The 25,943-nt window shown below is 51.8% G+C and overlaps 1 protein-coding gene across 1 annotated transcript in view; it reads left to right on the top strand.

Annotated features, from left to right (window-relative positions):
- Positions 1–25,943, top strand: part of GIPR (gastric inhibitory polypeptide receptor) — a 36,447-nt gene that overhangs the window by 1,162 nt on the left and 9,342 nt on the right. Inside the window, exons 2-10 of the mRNA XM_077463206.1 lie at positions 4,984–5,040; positions 5,976–6,072; positions 7,325–7,432; positions 9,868–9,992; positions 10,724–10,827; positions 11,911–12,064; positions 13,692–13,851; positions 22,990–23,050; positions 23,164–23,233. Of these exons, the coding sequence (XP_077319332.1) occupies positions 4,999–5,040; positions 5,976–6,072; positions 7,325–7,432; positions 9,868–9,992; positions 10,724–10,827; positions 11,911–12,064; positions 13,692–13,851; positions 22,990–23,050; positions 23,164–23,233 (921 nt within the window). The 5' untranslated portion in view covers positions 4,984–4,998. The remainder of the gene's footprint in view (positions 1–4,983; positions 5,041–5,975; positions 6,073–7,324; positions 7,433–9,867; positions 9,993–10,723; positions 10,828–11,910; positions 12,065–13,691; positions 13,852–22,989; positions 23,051–23,163; positions 23,234–25,943) is intronic.

The raw sequence follows: 25,943 nt of genomic DNA on the forward strand, positions 1-25,943 counted from the left end.
TACACTGTGCTCTCTATATGCACTGTGCTCTCTATATCTGTACACTGTGCTCTCTATATACACTGTGCTCTCTATATGCACTGTGCTCTCTATATGCACTGTGCTCTCTATATACACTGTGCTCTCTATATGCACTGTGCTCTCTATATACACTGTGCTCTCTATATACACTGTGCTCTCTATATGCACTGTGCTTTCTATATCTGTACACTGTGCTCTCTATATACACTGTGCTCTCTATATACACTGTGCTCTCTATATACACTGCGCTCTCTATATCTGTACACTGTGCTCTCTATATACACTGTGCTCTCAATATACACTGTGCTCTCTATATACACTGTGCTCTCTATATCTGTACACTGTGCTCTCTATATACACTGTGCTCTCTATATCTGTACACTGTGCTCTCTATATGCACTGTGCTCTCTATATGCACTGTGCTCTCTATATACACTGTGCTCTCTATATGCACTGTGCTTTCTATATCTGTACACTGTGCTCTCTATATACACTGTGCTCTCTATATGCACTGTGCTCTCTATATGCACTGTGCTCTCTATATACACTGTGCTCTCTATATGCACTGTGCTTTCTATATCTGTACACTGTGCTCTCTATATACACTGTGCTCTCAATATACACTGTGCTCTCTATATCTGTACACTGTGCTCTCTATATACACTGTGCTCTCTATATACACTGTGCTCTCTATATCTGTACACTGTGCTCTCTATATACCCTGTGCTTTCTATATCTGTACACTGTGCTCTCTATATACACTGTGCTCTCTATATCTGTACACTGTGCTCTCTATATACACTGTGCTCTCTATATCTGTACACTGTGCTCTCTATATCTGTACACTTTGCTCTCTATATACACTGTGCTCTCTATATACCCTGTGCTCTCTATATACACTGTGCTCTCTATATACACTGTGCTCTCTATATACCCTGTGCTCTCAATATACACTGTGCTCTCTATATACACTGTGCTTTCTATATCTGTACACTGTGCTCTCTATATACACTGTGCTCTCTATGTACACTGTGTTCTCAATATACCCTATATATAGATGGAGGACAAGGGACAGTATATAGGTGGAGGACAAGGGATGGTATATAGATGGAGGACACGGGACGGTATATAGGTGGAGGACAAGGGATGGTATATAGATGGTGGACAAGGGACGGTATATAGGTGGAGGACAAGGGATGGTATATAGATGGAGGACAAGGGATGGTATATAGATGGAGGACAAGGGATGGTATATAGATGGAGGACAAGGGACGGTATATAGGTGGAGGACAAGGGATGGTATATAGATGGAGGACAAGGGATGGTATATAGATGGAGGACAAGGGACGGTATATAGATGGAGGACAAGGGACGGTATATAGATGGAGGACAAGGGACGGTATATAGGTGGAGGACAAGGGATGGTATATAGATGGAGGACAAGGGACGGTATATAGGTGGAGGACAAGGGATGGTATATAGATGGAGGACAAGGGACGGTATATAGGTGGAGGACAAGGGATGGTATATAGATGGAGGACAAGGGACGGTATATAGATGGAGGACACGAGGCGGTATATAGATGGAGGAGAAGGGATCTCACCGCTCCAGGAGCGCACATGCAGGCTGTAAACTGTCTCTTCGGATGGGAAGCCACAGGTGCCGGCTATTACCACTAGCAACAGATGAAAAACAAGCGATGGACTGCAGCACTCTTCAGAAGACCGCTGACTTTTATTGGAAAATCACATCACAGCGAACAATGAAAAATTGCTGACGTTTCGCACTAACAGTAGTGCTTATTCATAGCTACAGTTAGTGCGAAACGTCAGCAATTTTTCATTGTTCGCTGTGTTTGTTGAGCTGTGATGTGATTTTCCAATAAAAGTCAGCGGTCTTCTGAAGAGTGCTGCAGTCCATCACTTGTTTTTCGTCTGTTGATATAGATGGAGGACAAGGGATGGTATATAGATGGAGGACAAGGGACGGTATATAGATGGAGGACAAGGGATGGTATATAGATGGAGGACAAGGGATGGTATATAGATGGAGGACAAGGGACGGTATATAGATGGAGGACAAGGGATGGTATATAGATGGAGGACAAGGGACGGTATATAGATGGAGGACAAGGGACGGTATATAGATGGAGGACAAGGGATGGTATATAGATGGAGGACAAGGGACGGTATATAGATGGAGGACAAGGGACGGTATATAGATGGAGGACAAGGGATGGTATATAGATGGAGGACAAGGGACGGTATATAGATGGAGGACAAGGGATGGTATATAGATGGAGGACAAGGGACGGTATATAGATGGAGGACAAGGGACGGTATATAGATGGAGGACAAGGGAAGGTATATAGATGGAGGATAAGGGAAGGTATATAGATGGAGGATAAGGGACGGTATATAGATGGAGGACAAGGGACAGTATATAGATGGAGGACACGGGACGGTATATAAATGGAGGACAAGGGACGGTATATAAATGGAGGACAAGGGACGGTATATAAATGGAGGACAAGGGACGGTATATAGATGGAGGACACGGGATGATATATAGATGGAAGACAAGGGACAGTATATAGATGGAGGACACGGGGCGGTATATAGATGGAGGACACGGGACGGTATATAGATGGAGGACACGGGACGGTATATAGATGGAGGACATGGGACGGTATATAGATGGAGGACACGGGACGGTATATAGATGGAGAACATGGAGCGGCTTATAGATGGAGGACACGGGACGCTATATAGATGGAGGACACGGGACGGTATATAAATGGAGGACACGGGACGGTATATAAATGGAGGACAAGGGACGGTATATAGATGGAGGACACGGGACGGTATATAGATGGAGGACAAGGGACGGTATATAGATGGAGGACAAGGGACGGTATATAGATGGAGGACAAGGGATGGTATATAGATGGAGGACAAGGGATGGTATATAGATGGACGACAAGGGACGGTATATAGATGGAGGACAAGGGATGGTATATAGATGGAGGACAAGGGATGGTATATAGATGGAGGACAAGGGAAGGTATATAGATGGAGGATAAGGGACGGTATATAGATGGAGGATAAGGGACGGTATATAGATGGAGGACAAGGGACGGTATATAGATGGAGGACAAGGGACGGTATATAGATGGAGGACAAGGGAAGGTATATAGATGGAGGATAAGGGAAGGTATATAGATGGAGGATAAGGGACGGTATATAGATGGAGGACAAGGGACGGTATATAGATGAAGGACAAGGGACAGTATATAGATGGAGGACACGGGACGGTATATAAATGGAGGACAAGGGATGGTATATAAATGGAGGACAAGGGACGGTATATAAATGGAGGACAAGGGACGGTATATAGATGGAGGACACGGGATGATATATAGATGGAAGACAAGGGACAGAATATAGATGGAGGACACGGGGCGGTATATAGATGGAGGACACGGGACGGTATATAGATGGAGGACACGGGACGGTATATAGATGGAGGACATGGGACGGTATATAAATGGTATATAGATGGAGAACATGGAGCGGCTTATAAATGGAGGACACGGGACGCTATATAGATGGAGGACACGGGACGGTATATAGATGGAGGACACGGGACGGTATATAGATGGAGGACATGGGACGGTATATAAATGGTATATAGATGGAGAACATGGAGCGGCTTATAAATGGAGGACACGGGACGCTATATAGATGGAGGACACGGGACGGTATATAAATGGAGGACACGGGATGGTATATAGATGGAGGACACGGGACGGTATATAAATGGAGGACAAGGGACGGTATATAGATGGAGGACATGGGACGGTATATAGATGGAGGACAAGGGACGGTATATAGATGGAGGACACGGGATGGTATATAAATGGTATATTGATGGAGAACATGGGGCGGCTTATAGATGGAGGACACGGGACGGTATATAGATGGAGGACAAGGGACAGTATATAGATGGAGGACATGGGACGGTATATAAATGGAGGACAAGGGACGGTATATAGATGGAGGACACGGGATGATATATAGATGGAAGACAAGGGACAGAATATAGATGGAGGACACGGGGCGGTATATAGATGGAGGACACGGGACGGTATATAGATGGAGGACACGGGACGGTATATAGATGGAGGACATGGGACGGTATATAAATGGTATATAGATGGAGAACATGGAGCGGCTTATAAATGGAGGACACGGGACGCTATATAGATGGAGGACACGGGACGGTATATAGATGGAGGACACGGGACGGTATATAGATGGAGGACATGGGACGGTATATAAATGGTATATAGATGGAGAACATGGAGCGGCTTATAAATGGAGGACACGGGACGCTATATAGATGGAGGACACGGGACGGTATATAAATGGAGGACACGGGATGGTATATAGATGGAGGACACGGGACGGTATATAAATGGAGGACAAGGGACGGTATATAGATGGAGGACATGGGACGGTATATAGATGGAGGACAAGGGACGGTATATAGATGGAGGACACGGGATGGTATATAAATGTTATATTGATGGAGAACATGGGGCGGCTTATAGATGGAGGACACGGGACGGTATATAGATGGAGGACAAGGGACAGTATATAGATGGAGGACATGGGACGGTATATAGATGGAGGACACGGGACGGTATATAAATGGTATATAGATGGAGAACATGGGGCGGCTTATAGATGGAGGACACGGGACGGTATATAGATGGAGGACACGGGACGCTATATAGATGGAGGACACGGGACGGTATATAGATGGAGGACACGGGACGCTATATAGATGGAGGACACGGGACGCTATATAGATGGAGGACACGGGACGGTATATAGATGGAGGACACGGGACAGTATATAGGTGGAGGTCTCATTATTCTATATTTTTGCTCTGATTCAGGACAGAGGGATCGGGATGTTGGCTCAGATGGTTGTATTTTTTCTGTTCCTCCTGGAGGTAAGAAATGGTTCTTCAGGTCTTAGTACTGGTCAGTGTGACCTCCTCCTCAGGTATGGGCTGACATTGTCCCTGGCTCTGCCCCTCCCCCTCCTCCTCCTCCTCCTCCTCAGGTATGGACTGACATTGTCCCTGGCTCTGCCCCTCCCCCACCTCCTCAGGTATGGGCTGACATTGTACCTGGCTCTGCCCCTCCCCCTCCTCCTCCTCCTCCTCAGGTATGGGCTGACATTGTCCCTGGCTCTGCCCCTCCCCCACCTCCTCAGGTATGGGCTGACATTGTACCTGGCTCTGCCCCTCCCCCTCCTCCTCCTCCTCCTCAGGTATGGGCTGACATTGTACCTGGCTCTGCCCCTCCCCCTCCTCCTCCTCCTCAGGTATGGGCTGACATTGTCCCTGGCTCTGCCCCTCCCCCTCCTCCTCCTCCTCAGGTATGGGCTGACATTGTCCCTGGCTCTGCCCCTCCCCCTCCTCCTCCTCCTCAGGTATGGGCTGACATTGTCCCTGGCTCTGCCCCTCCCCCTCCTCCTCCTCCTCAGGTATGGGCTGACATTGTCCCTGGCTCTGCCCCTCCCCCCCCTCCTCAGGTATGGACTGACATTGTCCCTGGTTGGCTGTGATTATTATTTTGGCTGTTGGTGAATATTCTTGGCTGAGTAGAAGAATTTGATGAATGATGGAACATTGGAGAATGTATGGGGGAGGGGGCTGGGGGCATGGAAGTAGGGTGTCTGCCTGTGTCCTCCATATAGACTCATTTTGGGGTGACATTTGTGCCTCTATGTTGGGGTATTAGGGGGGTCATAGCGATTAATTTACATCTTTCATTTTATTCCAGATCTGGAAGAGTATCATGGGAGGTGATGAGCATGGGGCGTGGCAGGGGGCGGGGTCAGACCTGGTGAAGAGTGTTATGAGTCCTGTCTTCATTGCAGGTCGTTCACCCGGACACGGTACACGAGATGGTCCAGGCCTGGAAGGGATATCAGGAGGAGTGTGAGCTCCGGATACAGTCCGATCCTCCAATGAGTGGTGAGACGCCCGTCATTATTACATCTATTAATGGAAGCCATTCCCCATGGGCAGATAGGTGGGGCGGAAGCCCCTTTTAAACACAAGTTTTCGTTGATTGTCTTGTTACCATTGAATTCTGATCAGCTGCCTTCATGGTGACTCTACATGGGGTATGACGGCCATACTGGTGGGTGTGACTCTACATGGGGTATGACGGCCATACTGGTGGGTGTGACTCTACATGGGCTATGACGGCCATACTGTGGGTGTGACCCTACATGGGGTATGACGGCCATACTGGTGGGAGGTGACTCTACATGGGGTATGACGGCGATACTGGTGGGTGTGACTCTACCTAGGGTATGACTGCCATACTGGTGGGTGCGACTCTACATGGGGTATGACGACCATACTGGTGGGTGCGACTCTACATGGGCTATGACGGCCATACTGGTGGGTGTGACTCTACATGGGGTATGACTGCCATACTGGTGGGAGGTGACTCTACATGGGGTATGACGGCCATACTGGTGGGTGTGACCCTACATGGTGTATGGCGGCCATACTGGTGGGTGTGACTCTACATGGGGTATGACGGCCATACTGGTGGGTGGGACTCTACCTGGGGTATGATGGCCATACTGGTGTTGGGGGTGACTCTACATGGAGTATGACGGCCATACTGGTGGGTGTGACCCTACATGGTGTATGACGGCCATACTGGTGGGTGTGACTCCACATGGGGTATGACGGCCATACTGGTGGGTGTGACCCTACATGGGGTATGATGGCCATACTGGTGGGTGTGACCCTACATGGGGTATGACTGCCATACTGGTGGGAAGTGACTCTACATGGGGTATGACGGCCATACTGGTGGGTGTGACCCTACATGGGGTATGACTGCCATACTGGTGGGAAGTGACTCTACATGGTGTATGACGGCCATACTGGTGGGTGTGACTCTACCTGGGGTATGATGGCCATACTGGTGTTGGGGGTGACTCTACATGGAGTATGACGGCCATACTGGTGGGGGTGACTCTACATGGGGTATGACGGCCATACTGGTGGGGGTGACTCTACATGGAGTATGATGGCCATACTGGTGGGGGTGACTCTACATGGGGTATAATGGCCACACTGGTGGGAGATAATTCTACATGGGGTATGCTGGTTGACACTGGTGGGGGTGGCAACACCAGGAGACCTTGGTCATGTCTATGGGTCTTCCTGGCTGATGATGGATGATCTTCTTGTTTGATAATAGGAGTGTACTGCAACCGCACCTTCGACATGTACGTGTGTTGGGGAGACGCTGCGGCCAACACCACCCACTCAGAACCCTGCCCATCCTACCTGCCCTGGTATGCCCAAGGTGAGAGGTCATGTGACCAGACCAGCACAGGTTATCCATACTCTGTGTCCATCTATACTCTGCCCATCTATACTCTGCCCATCCATACTCTGCCCATCTATACTCTGCCCATCTATACTCTGCCCATCCATACTCTGCCCATCCATACTCTGTGTCCATCTATACTCTGCCTATCCATACTCTGCCCATCTATACTCTGCCCATCTATACTCTGCCCATCTATACTCTGCCCATCCATACTCTGCCCATCCATACTCTGTGTCCATCTATACTCTGCCCATCTATACTCTGCCCATCCATACTCTGCCCATCTATACTCTGCCCATCTATACTCTGCCCATCCATACTCTGCCCATCTATACTCTGCCCATCCATACTCTGCCCATCCATACTCTGCCCATCTATACTCTGCCCATCTATACTCTGCCCATCCATACTCTGCCCATCCATACTCTGTGTCCATCCATACTCTGCCCATCTATACTCTGCCCATCCATACTCTGCCCATCCATACTCTGTGTCCATCCATACTCTGCCCATCTATACTCTGCCCATCTATACTCTGCCCATCTATACTCTGCCCATCCATACTCTGCCCATCTATACTCTGCCCATCCATACTCTGCCCATCCATACTCTGTGTCCATCCATACTCTGCCCATCTATACTCTGCCCATCCATACTCTGCCCATCTATACTCTGCCCATCTATACTCTGCCCATCCATACTCTGCCCATCTATACTCTGCCCATCTATACTCTGCCCATCCATACTCTGCCCATCTATACTCTGCCCATCCATACTCTGCCCATCCATACTCTGTGTCCATCCATACTCTGCCCATCTATACTCTGCCCATCCATACTCTGCCCATCTATACTCTGCCCATCTATACTCTGCCCATCCATACTCTGCCCATCCATACTCTGTGTCCATCCATACTCTGCCCATCTATACTCTGCCCATCCATACTCTGCCCATCTATACTCTGCCCATCTATACTCTGCCCATCCATACTCTGCCCATCTATACTCTGCCCATCTATACTCTGCCCATCCATACTCTGCCCATCCATACTCTGCCCATCTATACTCTGCCCATCTATACTCTGCCCATCCATACTCTGCCCATCTATACTCTGATTAGGTGCTATTCTGCCCTCCAAACCTTTCCGAGCAGACAGAGAGCCAATACCAGCCTTTAGCCTAATCACCGTACACAAGATGTTGAGATAAACTCCAAAAGAATGATTTTATTGGAAACTCACACAAAAACAACAGGGGATACCTATGGGAGAGACACAAACTTGTGTATTCTGTCCACTAGACAAGACATCAGAAGACATACAATGTCCCAGCACTCTGATAAAGTGGAATTATTTTATCGTCATAGATCTCTGGAGGGATCTTGTTGATAAATATTTATGTCTCAAGTGAAGGAGCCTCTCCAACCCAGCCTGCAGGAGGGCCGCCATATTCCCTCTCCAACCCAGCCTGCAGGAGGGCCGCCATATCCCCTCTCCAACCCAGCCTGCAGGAGGGCCGCCATATTCCCTCTCCAACCCAGCCTGCAGGAGGGCCGCCATATTCCCTCTCCAACCCAGCCTGCAGGAGGGCCGCCATATTCCCTCTCCAACCCAGCCTGCAGGAGGGCCGCCATATTCCCTCTCCAACCCAGCCTGCAGGAGAGCCGCCATATTCCCTCTCCAACCCAGCCTGCAGGAGGGCCGCCATATTCCCTCTCCAACCCAGCCTGCAGGAGGGCCGCCATATTCCCTCTCCAACCCAGCCTGCAGGAGGGCCGCCATATTCCCTCTCCAACCCAGCCTGCAGGAGAGCCGCCATATCCCCTCTCCAACCCAGCCTGCAGGAGGGCCGCCATATTCCCTCTCCAACCCAGCCTGCAGGAGGGCCGCCATATTCCCTCTCCAACCCAGCCTGCAGGAGGGCCGCCATATTCCCTCTGACCATCACCCTGTACAAGATTAATATTACCTTTCCATCCACTCCAGAGGGGAAGCTTTATTGTCAGAGAAGTAATCCAAACCACTTTCTCAGCGTTCATTAGGTTTTTGTCCATCATTAGAGAAGGATCTGCTCTCTCCATGGGCCATAATCAGTGGGTAGGAGGCTTTCCCCTAGTCCTCTCCAGAAGCCTCTGTCCTGGTTGGGTCTGTCACACTTTGCCCATCCATACCCTGTCCAATTATACCCTGTCCATCCATACTCTCTGTTCCTCCATACCCTGTCCAATTATACCCTGTCCATCCATACTCTCTGTTCCTCCATACCCTGTCCAATTATACCCTGTCCAATTATACCCTGTCCATTCATACTCTCTGTTCCTCTATACGCTGTCCATCTATACTCTGTCTATCCATAGTTTGTCCATCCATACTCTTCCCATCCATACTTAATGTCCTCCTCTATCTGCAGTAAAGGACGGTTTTGTGTTCCGGCGGTGCGATGCCGAGGGTCAGTGGGTCAGAGATGAGACCGACATGCCCTGGAGAGACCACTCACAGTGCGAGAATGTCAACCCAGAGGAGGAGCAATCCCAAGTAAGAGACCCTCACCTCCATAGAGAGCATTCCATCCAGTCTGCTGGTATTTTCCATGATAAGGAAGAAGGTCCAGTGGTGGGATTGATGGTCTGGTGGTGGGATTGATGGTCTGGTGGTGGGATTAATGGTCTGATGGTGGGATTGATGGTCTGATGGTGGGATTGATGGTCTGGTGGTGGGATTGATGGTCTGGTGGTGGGATTGATGGTCTGATGGTGGGATTGATGGTCTGATGGTGGGATTGATGGTCTGGTGGTGGGATTGATGGTCTGGTGGTGGGATTGATGGTCTGATGGTGGGATTGATGGTCTGGTGGTGGGATTGATGGTCTGGTGGTGGGATTGATGGTCTGGTGGTGGGATTGATGGTCTGGTGGTGGGATTGATGGTCTGGTGGTGGGATTGATGGTCTGATGGTGGGATTGATGGTCTGGTGGTGGGATTGATGGTCTGGTGGTGGGATTGATGGTCTGATGGTGGGATTGATGGTCTGATGGTGGGATTGATGGTCTGGTGGTGGGATTGATGGTCTGGTGGTGGGATTGATGGTCTGGTGGTGGGATTGATGGCCTGGTGGTGGGATTGATGGTCTGATGGTGGGATTGATGGTCTGGTGGTGGGATTGATGGTCTGATGGTGGGATTGATGGTCTGATGGTGGGATTGATGGTCTGGTGGTGGGATTGATGGTCTGATGGTGGGATTGATGGTCTTTGTTCCTTGCCGGCAGTGGGAAGCGTGGATCCTGTCTCAGTTGCGGGTGATGTACAGTGTGGGATACGGCATTTCACTGGCTGCACTGACTGTGGCCCTCTGTATACTGACACAGCTCAGGTACGTCTTCCACCTCCATTTCTCATTACCTGTCTGAGGATCCTGTGAGCTGCATCGAGTATCAAACCAAATGCCTTAATGTTTAAAAAGTTCCACCAACCAGTACTTGTCCTGTTTCAGCAAAACATTAGTAGCTAATTATATCTGCATGATATCCCAGCAGAATGTATCCTGAGAAGGATAGCTTCCATTGGAAGGTTCGTTGTACATTGTGTTATATAGATTGTGTTGAGTCCACAGGGGGGGAAATGCTCTCTGATTCTGCAGCCTTTGTCTGTTGTACACTGATTATCAGCTGCACGGAGTCCTCAGGGGAGGGACTATGCTCCTTCATCCCAAAGCCTTTATGTGTTGTCTAATGATCATCAGCGCAGAGTCCTCAGGGGAGGGACTATGCTCTTTGATCCCTCAGCTTTTGTATGTTATACACTGATCATCAGGACAAAGTCTTCAGGAGAGGGACTATGCCCCTTGATCCCTCAGGCTTTATATGTTGTACACTGATCATCAGTACAGAGTCCTCAGGAGAGGGACTATGCTTCCTGATCCTGCAGCCTTTGTGTGTTGTCCACTGATCATCAGCACAGAGTCCTCAGGGGTGGAACTATGCTCTTTGATCCCTCAGCTTTTGTATTTTGTACACTGATCATCAGTACAGAGTCCTCAGGGGAGGGACTATACTCCTTGATCCCTCAGCTTTTGTATGTTGTACACTGATCATCAGGACAAAGTCCTCAGGGGAGGGACTATGCTCTTTGATCCCTCAGCTTTTGTATTTTGTACACTTATCATCAGTACAGAGTCCTCAGGGGAGGGACTATGCTCTCTGATCCTGCAGTCTTTTTGTACACTGAATATCTTCAGCACAGAGTCCTCAGGGGAGGGACAATGTTCAGGGCTCCCGAGGCCTCTTTCTGTCACTGCACTTTCTTGGGACCCGATTTATACAGGAAATGAAAGTATTGAACACTGTGGAGAAGACTTTTCCCCGATTCCTCCCCGTGGGTTGGGAAAGTCAAGAGTCATATGCAGCTGATTGGTGGACAGATGGCGGTTGGGGTAATTATGCGTTTTGTGTTGCAGGCGCCTGCGCTGTACGCGGAACCTCATCCACTGTAACCTGTTTGTGTCTTTCATCCTGCGAGCCGTGTCTCTGCTGTCCCGGGACGCTCTGCTCATACACCAACACAGCATGATCCAGGGCCAGGAGGACATGACTGCCCTGCTGAGAGAGAGGGTGAGACCAGCTAATATCTCTGCAGGGTGTGGCTCCTCCCCTGACCTGTATGGAGAGAAACTCCTCCCCTTACCTTTATAAAGGACAGAGGTCCTGTCAGACTCCTCCCCTTACCTGCATGGAGAGAAGCTCCTCCCCTTACCTGTATGGAGGACAGAGGTCCTGTCAGGCTCCTCCCCTTACCTGTATGGAGAGAAGCTCCTCCCCTTACCTTTATAAAGGACAGAGGTCCTGTCAGACTCCTCCCCTTACCTGCATGGAGAGAAGCTCCTCCCCTTACCTGTATGGAGGACAGAGGTCCTGTCAGGCTCCTCCCCTTACCTGTATGGAGAGAAGCTCCTCCCCTTACCTTTATAGAGGACAGAGGTCCTGTCAGGCTCCTCCCCCCACCTGTATGGAGAGAAGTTCTGTCAGGCACCTCTCCTTACCTGTATGGAGGGAAGCAGTCCTGTCAGGCTCCACCTCTTATCTGTATGAAGGGGAGGGGTCATATCAGGCTCCTCCCCCACCTATATGGAGAGAAGTTATGTCAGGCTCCTCCCCTTACCTGTATGGAGAGAAGTTCTGTCAGGCGGCTCCTCCCCTTACCTGTATGGAGGGGAGCAATCCTGCAAGCTCCACCCCTTACCTGTATGAAAGGGAGGGGTCCTGTCAGGCTTCTCCCCCCACTTGTTAGAAGAGAAGTTCTGTCAGGCTCCTCCCCTTACCTGTATGGAGGACAGAGGTTCTGTCAGGCTCCTCCCCCCACCTGTATGAAGAGAAGTCCTGTCAGGATCCTCCCCTTACCTGTATGGAGGGGAGCAGTTCTGCAAGCTCCTCCCCTTACCTGTATGGAGGGGAGCAGTTCTGCAAGCTCTTCCCCTTACCTGTATGGAGGGGAGCAGTTCTGCAAGCTCCTCCCCTTACCTGTATGAAGGGGAGGGGTCCTGTCAGGCTTCCCCCCCCCCCACTTGTATGAAGATAAGTTCTGTCAGGCTCCTCCCCTTACCTGTATGGAGGACAGGGGTTCTGTCAGGCTCCTCCCCTTACCTGTATGGAGGACAGAGGTTCTATCAGGCTCCTCCTCCCACCTGTATGAAGAGAAGTTGTGTCAGGCCTCTTACCTATATGAAGGGGAGGGGTTAGGCTCTCTTCCTCCCACCTGTTTGAAGAGAAATTATGTTAGGCTCCTCCCCTTACCTGTATGGAGGAGAGCAGTCCTGTCAGGCTCCTCCCCTTACCTGTTTGAAGGAGAGTGATCCTGTCAGGCTCCTCCCTCCCACCTGTATGGAGAGAAGTTCTGTTAGGCTCCTCCCCTTACCTGTATGGAGGGGATCAGTCCTGTCAGGCTCCTCCCCTTACCTCTATGGAGGAGAGCAGTCCTGTTAGGCTCCTCCCCTTACCTGTATGGAGGGGAGCAGTCCTGTCAGGCTCCTCCCCTTACCTGTTTGAAGGGGAGTGATCCTGTCAGGCTCCTCCCTCCCACCTGTATGGAAACACGTTCTGTTAGGCTCCTTCCCTTACCTGTATGGAGGGGAGCAGTCCTGTCAGGCCCCACCCCTTTCCTGTACTTGTGTTGATGGACCCCACCCATTATTCTGTATCAGTCGGTCTCATTGGCTCCTCACGGTGTCTCCTGTCTTTGCAGACTCTGGTTGGCTGTCGTGTTGCTCAGACCATCACCCAGTATTGTGTGGCCGCCAATTACTACTGGCTATTGGTGGAGGGCGTGTACCTGCACAACCTGCTGGTTGTCTTGTCTTTCTCTGAAGAGGGGGTGCTGCTGCGGTACATGGCGCTGGGCTGGGGTAAGTCCATGGTGTCACCTCTGTACATGGCGCTGGGCTGGGGTAAGTCCATGGTGTCACCTCTGTACATGGTGTTGGGTTGGGGTAAGTCCATGGTGTCACCTCTGTACATGGCGCTGGGTTGGGGTAAGTCCATGGTGTCACCTCTGTACATGGTGTTGGGTTGGGGTAAGTCCATGGTGTCACCTCTGTACATGGTGCTGGGCTGGGGTAAGTCCATGGTGTCACCTCTGTACAGGGCGTTGGGTTGGGGTAAGTCCATGGTGTCACCTCTGTACAGGGCGTTGGGTTGGGGTAAGTCCATGGTGTCACCTCTGTACATGGTGCTGGGCTGGGGTAAGTCCATGGTGTCACCTCTGTACAGGGCGTTGGGTTGGGGTAAGTCCATGGTGTCACCTCTGTACAGGGCGTTGGGTTGGGGTAAGTCCATGGTGTCACCTCTGTACAGGGCGTTGGGTTGGGGTAAGTCCATGGTGTCACCTCTGTACATGGTGTTGGGTTGGGGTAAGTCCATGGTGTCACCTCTGTACATGGCGCTGGGTTGGGGTAAGTCCATGGTGTCACCTCTGTACATGGTGTTGGGTTGGGGTAAGTCCATGGTGTCACCTCTGTACATGGCGCTGGGTTAGGGTAAGTCCATGGTGTCACCTCTGTACATGGTGTTGGGTTGGGGTAAGTCCATGGTGTCACCTCTGTACATGGCGGTGGGTTGGGGTAAGTCCATGGTGTCACCTCTGTACAGGGCGTTGGGTTGGGGTAAGTCCATGGTGTCACCTCTGTACAGGGCGTTGGGTTGGGGTAAGTCCATGGTGTCACCTCTGTACATGGCGGTGGGTTGGGGTAAGTCCATGGTGTCACCTCTGTACATGGCGGTGGGTTGGGGTAAGTCCATGGTGCCACCTCTGTACAGGGCGTTGGGTTGGGGTAAGCCCATGGTGTCACCTCTGTACATGGCGGTGGTTTGGGGTAAGTCCATGGTGTCACCTCTGTACATGGCGTTGGGTTGGGGTAAGTCCATGGTGTCACCTCTGTACATGGCGTTGGGTTGGGGTAAGTCCATGGTGTCACCTCTGTACAGGGCGTTGGGTTGGGGTAAGTCCATGGTGTCACCTCTGTACATGGCGCTGGGTTGGGGTAAGTCCATGGTGTCACCTCTGTACAGGGCGTTGGGTTGGGGTAAGTCCATGGTGTCACCTCTGTACAGGGCGTTGGGTTGGGGTAAGTCCATGGTGTCACCTCTGTACAGGGCGTTGGGTTGGGGTAAGTCCATGGTGTCACCTCTGTACAGGGCGTTGGGTTGGGGTAAGTCCATGGTGTCACCTCTGTACATGGCGTTGGGTTGGGGTAAGTCCATGGTGTCACCTCTGTACAGGGCGTTGGGTTGGGGTAAGTCCATGGTGTCACCTCTGTACATGGCGCTGGGTTGGGGTAAGTCCATGGTGTCACCTCTGTACATGGTGTTGGGGTAAGTCCATGGTGTCCCCTCTGTACATGGCGCTGGGTTGGGGTAAGTCCATGGTGTCACCTCTGTACAGGGCGTTGGGTTGGGGTAAGTCCATGGTGTCACCTCTGTACAGGGCGTTGGGTTGGGGTAAGTCCATGGTGTCCCCTCTGTACAGGGCGTTGGGTTGGGGTAAGTCCATGGTGTCACCTCTGTACATGGCGCTGGGTTGGGGTAAGTCCATGGTGTCACCTCTGTACAGGGCGTTGGGTTGGGGTAAGTCCATGGTGTCACCTCTGTACATGGTGTTGGGGTAAGTCCATGGTGTCCCCTCTGTACAGGGCGTTGGGTTGGGGTAAGTCCATGGTGTCACCTCTGTACAGGGCGTTGGGTTGGGGTAAGTCCATGGTGTCACCTCTGTACATGGCGTTGGGTTGGGGTAAGTCCATGGTGTCACCTCTGTACAGGGCGCTGGGTTGGGGTAAGTCCATGGTGTCCCCTCTGTACAGGGCGCTGGGTTGGGGTAAGTCCATGGTGTCACCTCTGTACATGGTGTTGGGGTAAGTCCATGGTGTCACCTCTGTACAGGGCGTTGGGTTGGGGTAAGTCCATGGTGTCACCTCTGTACATGGCGCTGGGTTGGGGTAAGTCCATGGTGTCACCTCTGTACAGGGCGTTGGGTTGGGGTAAGTCCATGGTGTCACCTCCTGTACAGGGCGCTGGGTTGGGGTAAGTCCATGGTGTCACCTCTGTACATGGTGTTGGGTTGGGGTAAGTCCATGGTGTCACCTCTGTACATGGCGCTGGGTTGGGGTAAGTCCATGGTGTCACCTCTGTACATGGTGTTGGGTTGGGGTAAGTCCATGGTGTCACCTCTGTACATGGTGCTGGGTTGGGGTAAGTCCATGGTGTCACCTCTGTACATGGTGTTGGGTTGGGGTAAGTCCATGGTGTCACCTCTGTACATGGTGCTGGGCTGGGGTTAGTCCATGGTGTCACCTCTGTACATGGTGTTGGGTTGGGGTAAGTCCATGGTGTCACCTCTGTACATGGCGCTGGGTTGGGGTAAGTCCATGGTGTCACCTCTGTACATGGCGTTGGGTTGGGGTAAGTCCATGGTGTCACCTCTGTACAGGGCGTTGGGTTGGGGTAAGTCCATGGTGTCACCTCTGTACATGGCGTTGGGTTGGGGTAAGTCCATGGTGTCACCTCTGTACAGGGTGTTGGGTTGGGGTAAGTCCATGGTGTCACCTCTGTACAGGGCGTTGGGTTGGGGTAAGTCCATGGTGTCACCTCTGTACAGGGCGTTGGGTTGGGGTAAGTCCATGGTGTCACCTCTGTACATGGCGTTGGGTTGGGGTAAGTCCATGGTGTCACCTCTGTACAGGGCGTTGGGTTGGGGTAAGTCCATGGTGTCACCTCTGTACAGGGCGTTGGGTTGGGGTAAGTCCATGGTGTCACCTCTGTACATGGTGTTGGGGTAAGTCCATGGTGTCCCCTCTGTACAGGGCGCTGGGTTGGGGTAAGTCCATGGTGTCACCTCTGTACAGGGCGTTGGGTTGGGGTAAGTCCATGGTGTCCCCTCTGTACAGGGCGTTGGGTTGGGGTAAGTCCATGGTGTCACCTCTGTACAGGGCGTTGGGTTGGGGTAAGTCCATGGTGTCACCTCTGTACAGGGCGTTGGGTTGGGGTAAGTCCATGGTGTCCCCTCTGTACAGGGCGTTGGGTTGGGGTAAGTCCATGGTGTCACCTCTGTACATGGCGCTGGGTTGGGGTAAGTCCATGGTGTCACCTCTGTACAGGGCGTTGGGTTGGGGTAAGTCCATGGTGTCACCTCTGTACATGGTGTTGGGGTAAGTCCATGGTGTCCCCTCTGTACAGGGCGTTGGGTTGGGGTAAGTCCATGGTGTCACCTCTGTACAGGGCGTTGGGTTGGGGTAAGTCCATGGTGTCACCTCTGTACATGGCGTTGGGTTGGGGTAAGTCCATGGTGTCACCTCTGTACAGGGCGCTGGGTTGGGGTAAGTCCATGGTGTCCCCTCTGTACAGGGCGCTGGGTTGGGGTAAGTCCATGGTGTCACCTCTGTACATGGTGTTGGGGTAAGTCCATGGTGTCACCTCTGTACAGGGAGTTGGGTTGGGGTAAGTCCATGGTGTCACCTCTGTACATGGCGCTGGGTTGGGGTAAGTCCATGGTGTCACCTCTGTACAGGGAGTTGGGTTGGGGTAAGTCCATGGTGTCACCTCTGTACATGGTGTTGGGTTGGGGTAAGTCCATGGTGTCCCCTCTGTACATGGCGCTGGGTTGGGGTAAGTCCATGGTGTCACCTCTGTACATGGCGTTGGGTTGGGGTAAGTCCATGGTGTCCCCTCTGTACATGGCGTTGGGTTGGGGTAAGTCCATGGTGTCACCTCTGTACAGGGCGCTGGGTTGGGGTAAGTCCATGGTGTCACCTCTGTACATGGTGTTGGGTTGGGGTAAGTCCATGGTGTCCCCTCTGTACATGGCGTTGGGTTGGGGTAAGTCCATGGTGTCACCTCTGTACAGGGCGTTGGGTTGGGGTAAGTCCATGGTGTCACCTCTGTACATGGTGTTGGGTTGGGGTAAGTCCATGGTGTCACCTCTGTACAGGGCGCTGGGTTGGGGTAAGTCCATGGTGTCACCTCTGTACAGGGCGTTGGGTTGGGGTAAGTCCATGGTGTCACCTCTGTACAGGGCGTTGGGTTGGGGTAAGTCCATGGTGTCCCCTCTGTACAGGGCGTTGGGTTGGGGTAAGTCCATGGTGTCACCTCTGTACATGGCGCTGGGTTGGGGTAAGTCCATGGTGTCACCTCTGTACAGGGCGTTGGGTTGGGGTAAGTCCATGGTGTCACCTCTGTACAGGGCGTTGGGTTGGGGTAAGTCCATGGTGTCCCCTCTGTACAGGGCGTTGGGTTGGGGTAAGTCCATGGTGTCACCTCTGTACATGGCGCTGGGTTGGGGTAAGTCCATGGTGTCACCTCTGTACAGGGCGTTGGGTTGGGGTAAGTCCATGGTGTCCCCTCTGTACATGGTGTTGGGGTAAGTCCATGGTGTCACCTCTGTACAGGGAGTTGGGTTGGGGTAAGTCCATGGTGTCACCTCTGTACATGGCGCTGGGTTGGGGTAAGTCCATGGTGTCACCTCTGTACAGGGCGTTGGGTTGGGGTAAGTCCATGGTGTCACCTCTGTACAGGGCGTTGGGTTGGGGTAAGTCCATGGTGTCACCTCTGTACATGGTGTTGGGGTAAGTCCATGGTGTCCCCTCTGTACAGGGCGCTGGGTTGGGGTAAGTCCATGGTGTCACCTCTGTACAGGGCGTTGGGTTGGGGTAAGTCCATGGTGTCCCCTCTGTACAGGGCGTTGGGTTGGGGTAAGTCCATGGTGTCACCTCTGTACAGGGCGTTGGGTTGGGGTAAGTCCATGGTGTCACCTCTGTACAGGGCGTTGGGTTGGGGTAAGTCCATGGTGTCCCCTCTGTACAGGGCGTTGGGTTGGGGTAAGTCCATGGTGTCACCTCTGTACATGGCGCTGGGTTGGGGTAAGTCCATGGTGTCACCTCTGTACAGGGCGTTGGGTTGGGGTAAGTCCATGGTGTCACCTCTGTACATGGTGTTGGGGTAAGTCCATGGTGTCCCCTCTGTACAGGGCGTTGGGTTGGGGTAAGTCCATGGTGTCACCTCTGTACAGGGCGTTGGGTTGGGGTAAGTCCATGGTGTCACCTCTGTACATGGCGTTGGGTTGGGGTAAGTCCATGGTGTCACCTCTGTACAGGGCGCTGGGTTGGGGTAAGTCCATGGTGTCCCCTCTGTACAGGGCGCTGGGTTGGGGTAAGTCCATGGTGTCACCTCTGTACATGGTGTTGGGGTAAGTCCATGGTGTCACCTCTGTACAGGGAGTTGGGTTGGGGTAAGTCCATGGTGTCACCTCTGTACATGGCGCTGGGTTGGGGTAAGTCCATGGTGTCACCTCTGTACAGGGAGTTGGGTTGGGGTAAGTCCATGGTGTCACCTCTGTACATGGTGTTGGGTTGGGGTAAGTCCATGGTGTCCCCTCTGTACATGGCGCTGGGTTGGGGTAAGTCCATGGTGTCACCTCTGTACATGGCGTTGGGTTGGGGTAAGTCCATGGTGTCCCCTCTGTACATGGCGTTGGGTTGGGGTAAGTCCATGGTGTCACCTCTGTACAGGGCGCTGGGTTGGGGTAAGTCCATGGTGTCACCTCTGTACATGGTGTTGGGTTGGGGTAAGTCCATGGTGTCCCCTCTGTACATGGCGTTGGGTTGGGGTAAGTCCATGGTGTCACCTCTGTACAGGGCGTTGGGTTGGGGTAAGTCCATGGTGTCACCTCTGTACATGGTGTTGGGTTGGGGTAAGTCCATGGTGTCACCTCTGTACAGGGCGCTGGGTTGGGGTAAGTCCATGGTGTCACCTCTGTACAGGGCGTTGGGTTGGGGTAAGTCCATGGTGTCACCTCTGTACAGGGCGTTGGGTTGGGGTAAGTCCATGGTGTCCCCTCTGTACAGGGCGTTGGGTTGGGGTAAGTCCATGGTGTCACCTCTGTACATGGCGCTGGGTTGGGGTAAGTCCATGGTGTCACCTCTGTACAGGGCGTTGGGTTGGGGTAAGTCCATGGTGTCACCTCTGTACAGGGCGTTGGGTTGGGGTAAGTCCATGGTGTCCCCTCTGTACAGGGCGTTGGGTTGGGGTAAGTCCATGGTGTCACCTCTGTACATGGCGCTGGGTTGGGGTAAGTCCATGGTGTCACCTCTGTACAGGGCGTTGGGTTGGGGTAAGTCCATGGTGTCACCTCTGTACATGGTGCTGGGTTGGGGTAAGTCCATGGTGTCACCTCTGTACATGGTGCTGGGCTGGGGTAAGTCCATGGTGTCACCTCTGTACATGGTGTTGGGGTAAGTCCATGGTGTCCCCTCTGTACAGGGCGTTGGGTTGGGGTAAGTCCATGGTGTCACCTCTGTACAGGGCGTTGGGTTGGGGTAAGTCCATGGTGTCACCTCTGTACATGGCGTTGGGTTGGGGTAAGTCCATGGTGTCACCTCTGTACAGGGCGCTGGGTTGGGGTAAGTCCATGGTGTCCCCTCTGTACAGGGCGCTGGGTTGGGGTAAGTCCATGGTGTCACCTCTGTACATGGTGTTGGGGTAAGTCCATGGTGTCACCTCTGTACAGGGAGTTGGGTTGGGGTAAGTCCATGGTGTCACCTCTGTACATGGCGCTGGGTTGGGGTAAGTCCATGGTGTCACCTCTGTACAGGGAGTTGGGTTGGGGTAAGTCCATGGTGTCACCTCTGTACATGGTGTTGGGTTGGGGTAAGTCCATGGTGTCCCCTCTGTACATGGCGCTGGGTTGGGGTAAGTCCATGGTGTCACCTCTGTACATGGCGTTGGGTTGGGGTAAGTCCATGGTGTCCCCTCTGTACATGGCGTTGGGTTGGGGTAAGTCCATGGTGTCACCTCTGTACAGGGCGCTGGGTTGGGGTAAGTCCATGGTGTCACCTCTGTACATGGTGTTGGGTTGGGGTAAGTCCATGGTGTCCCCTCTGTACATGGCGTTGGGTTGGGGTAAGTCCATGGTGTCACCTCTGTACAGGGCGTTGGGTTGGGGTAAGTCCATGGTGTCACCTCTGTACATGGTGTTGGGTTGGGGTAAGTCCATGGTGTCACCTCTGTACAGGGCGCTGGGTTGGGGTAAGTCCATGGTGTCACCTCTGTACAGGGCGGTGGGTTGGGGTAAGTCCATGGTGTCACCTCTGTACAGGGCGGTGGGTTGGGGTAAGTCCATGGTGTCACCTCTGTACAGGGCGGTGGGTTGGGGTAAGTCCATGGTGTCACCTCTGTACAGGGCGGTGGGTTGGGGTAAGTCCATGGTGTCACCTCTGTACAGGGCGGTGGGTTGGGGTAAGTCCATGGTGTCACCTCTGTACAGGGCGTTGGGTTGGGGTAAGTCCATGGTGTCACCTCTGTACAGGGCGGTGGGTTGGGGTAAGTCCATGGTGTCACCTCTGTACAGGGCGGTGGGTTGGGGTAAGTCCATGGTGTCACCTCTGTACAGGGCGGTGGGTTGGGGTAAGTCCATGGTGTCACCTCTGTACAGGGCGGTGGGTTGGGGTAAGTCCATGGTGTCACCTCTGTACAGGGCGGTGGGTTGGGGTAAGTCCATGGTGTCACCTCTGTACATGGTGTTGGGTTGGGGTAAGTCCATGGTGTCCCCTCTGTACATGGCGTTGGGTTGGGGTAAGTCCATGGTGTCACCTCTGTACAGGGCGGTGGGTTGGGGTAAGTCCATGGTGTCACCTCTGTACATGGCGTTGGGTTGGGGTAAGTCCATGGTGTCACCTCTGTACAGGGCAGTGGGTTGGGGTAAGTCCATGGTGTCACCTCTGTACATGGCGTTGGGTTGGGGTAAGTCCATGGTGTCCCCTCTGTACAGGGCGGTGGGTTGGGGTAAGTCCATGGTGTCACCTCTGTACAGGGCGGTGGGTTGGGGTAAGTCCATGGTGTCACCTCTGTACAGGGCGGTGGGTTGGGGTAAGTCCATGGTGTCACCTCTGTACAGGGCGGTGGGTTGGGGTAAGTCCATGGTGTCACCTCTGTACAGGGCGGTGGGTTGGGGTAAGTCCATGGTGTCACCTCTGTACATGGCGTTGGGTTGGGGTAAGTCCATGGTGTCACCTCTGTACATGGCGTTGGGTTGGGGTAAGTCCATGGTGTCACCTCTGTACAGGGCGTTGGGTTGGGGTAAGTCCATGGTGTCACCTCTGTACAGGGCGCTGGGTTGGGGTAAGTCCATGGTGTCACCTCTGTACATGGCGTTGGGTTGGGGTAAGTCCATGGTGTCACCTCTGTACAGGGCGCTGGGTTGGGGTAAGTCCATGGTGTCACCTCTGTACAGGGCGCTGGGTTGGGGTAAGTCCATGGTGTCACCTCTGTACAGGGCGCTGGGTTGGGGTAAGTCCATGGTGTCACCTCTGTACATGGCGTTGGGTTGGGGTAAGTCCATGGTGTCACCTCTGTACAGGGCGCTGGGTTGGGGTAAGTCCATGGTGTCACCTCTGTACAGGGCGGTGGGTTGGGGTAAGTCCATGGTGTCACCTCTGTACAGGGCGCTGGGTTGGGGTAAGTCCATGGTGTCACCTCTGTACATGGCGTTGGGTTGGGGTAAGTCCATGGTGTCACCTCTGTACATGGCGTTGGGTTGGGGTAAGTCCATGGTGTCACCTCTGTACAGGGCGCTGGGTTGGGGTAAGTCCATGGTGTCACCTCTGTACAGGGCGGTGGGTTGGGGTAAGTCCATGGTGTCACCTCTGTACAGGGCGCTGGGTTGGGGTAAGTCCATGGTGTCACCTCTGTACATGGCGTTGGGTTGGGGTAAGTCCATGGTGTCACCTCTGTACATGGCGTTGGGTTGGGGTAAGTCCATGGTGTCACCTCTGTACAGGGCGGTGGGTTGGGGTAAGTCCATGGTGTCACCTCTGTACAGGGCGGTGGGTTGGGGTAAGTCCATGGTGTCACCTCTGTACAGGGCGGTGGGTTGGGGTAAGTCCATGGTGTCACCTCTGTACAGGGCGGTGGGTTGGGGTAAGTCCATGGTGTCACCTCTGTACAGGGCGGTGGGTTGGGGTAAGTCCATGGTGTCACCCTTCTCTTCCTGTGTCTTCCAGGGGCCCCGGTGCTGTTTGTGGTCCCGTGGGTGGTGGTGCGGCAGCTGTATGAGAACACACAGTGAGTAGATCTCCCGCAGAGGAGGCGTGTCCTCGGGGGGGTGTCACCGTCCTCTGATTGGTGGGGAGGAACCACATAAGAGGTTGTGTGACGCCCCGCCTTCTGTCTTGTAGGTGTTGGGAGAGGAACGACAACCGATCCTATTGGTGGATCATCCGATCTCCAATCCTATTCGCTGTGCTGGTAAGTGAAGGATGGTCAGCTCTGCGGTCTAGGAGACCAGTGCGGGGGTGGGGGGGATCTGCACATCAATTGTACGAGGATGGTGATTGGCTGGTCTTCCATCCTCCATCCATTCATCATATAACCGTCTTCCTTCCTCCATCCCCATCCATTCATCATATAACAGTCTTCCATCCCCATCCATTCATCATATAACAGTCTTCCTTCCTCCATCCATTCATCATATAACAGTCTTCCTTCCTCCATCCCCATCCATTCATCATATAACAGTCTTCCTTCCTCCATCCCCATCCATTCATCATACAACAGTCTTCCTTCCTCCATCCCCATCCATTCATCATATAACCGTCTTCCATCCTCCATCCCCATCCATTCATCATATAACAGTCTTCCATCCCCATCCATTCATCATATAACCGTCTTCCTTCCTCCATCCCCATCCATTCATCATATAACAGTCTTCCTTCCTCCATCCATTCATCATATAACCGTCTTCCATCCCCATCCATTCATCATATAACAGTCTTCCTTCCTCCATCCCCATCCATTCATCATATAACAGTCTTCCTTCCTCCATCCCCATCCATTCATCATATAACAGTCTTCCTTCCTCCATCCCCATCCATTCATCATATAACAGTCTTCCATCCCCATCCATTCATCATATAACAGTCTTCCATCCTCCATCCCCATCCATTCATCATATAACAGTCTTCCATCCTCCATCCATTCATCATACAACAGTCTTCCTTCCTCCATCCCCATCCATTCATCATATAACAGTCTTCCATCCCCATCCATTCACCATATAACAGTCTTCCATCCCCATCCATTCACCATATAACAGTCTTCCACCCCCATCCCCATCCATTCACCATATAACAGTCTTCCATCCTCCATCTCCATCCATTCATCATATAACAGTCTTCCTTCCTCCATCCCCATCCATTCACCATATAACAGTCTTCCACCCCCATCCCCATCCATTCACCATATAACAGTCTTCCATCCTCCATCTCCATCCATTCATCATATAACAGTCTTCCTTCCTCCATCCCCATCCATTCATCATATAACAGTCTTCCATCCCCATCCATTCATCATAGCGAAGTCTTCCATCCTCCATCCATTCATCATACAACAGTCTTCCTTCCTCCATCCCCATCCATTCACCATATAACAGTCTTCCTTCCTCCATCCCCATCCATTCACCATATAACAGTCTTCCATCCTCCATCCATTCATCATATAACAGTCTTCCATCCTCCATCCATTCATCATACAACAGTCTTCCATCCTCCATCCATTCATCATACAACAGTCTTCCTTCCTCCATCCCCATCCATTCATCATATAACAGTCTTCCATCCCCATCCATTCACCATATAACAGTCTTCCATCCCCATCCATTCATCATACAACAGTCTTCCATCCTCCATCCGTTCATCATACAACAGTCTTCCTTCCTCCATCCCCATCCATTCATCATATAACAGTCTTCCATCCCCATCCATTCATCATATAACAGTCTTCCATCCTCCATCCATTCATCATACAACAGTCTTCCTTCCTCCATCCCCATCCATTCATCATATAACAGTCTTCCATCCCCATCCATTCACCATATAACAGTCTTCCATCCCCATCCATTCATCATACAACAGTCTTCCATCCTCCATCCGTTCATCATACAACAGTCTTCCTTCCTCCATCCCCATCCATTCATCATATAACAGTCTTCCATCCCCATCCATTCATCATATAACAGTCTTCCATCCTCCATCCATTCATCATACAACAGTCTTCCTTCCTCCATCCCCATCCATTCATCATATAACAGTCTTCCATCCCCATCCATTCACCATATAACATTCTTCCATCCTCCAGCCCCATCCATTCACCATATAACAGTCTTCCATCCTCCATCTCCATCCATTCATCATATAACAGTCTTCCTTCTTCCATCTCCATCCATTCATCATATAACAGTCTTCCATCCCCATCCATTCACCATATAACAGTCTTCCTTCCTCCATCCATTCATCATATAACAGTCTTCCTTCCTCCATCTCCATCCATTCATCATATAACAGTCTTCCTTCCTCCATCCATTCATCATATAACAGTCTTCCATCCCCATCCATTCATCATATAACAGTCTTCCTTCCTCCATCCCCATCCATTCATCATATAACAGTCTTCCATCCCCATCCATTCATCATAGCGAAGTCTTCCATCCTCCATCCATTCATCATACAACAGTCTTCCTTCCTCCATCCCCATCCATTCATCATATAACAGTCTTCCTTCCTCCATCCATTCATCATATAACAGTCTTCTATCCTCCATCTCCATCCATTCATCATATAACAGTCTTCCTTCCTTCATCCCCATCCATTCACCATATAACACTCTTCCTTCCTCCATCCATTCATCATATAACAGTCTTCCTTTCTCCATCTCCATCCATTCATCATATAACAGTCTTCCATCCTCCATCTCCATCCATTCATCATATAACAGTCTTCCATCCTCCATCCATTCATCATATAACAGTCTTCCTTCCTCCATCTCCATCCATTCATCATATAACAGTCTTCCATCCTCCATCCATTCATCATATAACAGTCTTCCATCCCCATCCATTCATCATATAACAGTCTTCCACCCCCATCCATTCATCATATAACAGTCTTCCATCCTCCATCTC

Source organism: Lithobates pipiens, unplaced genomic scaffold (assembly GCF_037356315.1).
Source record: "Lithobates pipiens isolate NorthernLeopardFrog02 unplaced genomic scaffold, aLitPip1_a1.2 Scaffold_3, whole genome shotgun sequence".
NCBI lineage: Eukaryota > Metazoa > Chordata > Amphibia > Anura > Ranidae > Lithobates > Lithobates pipiens.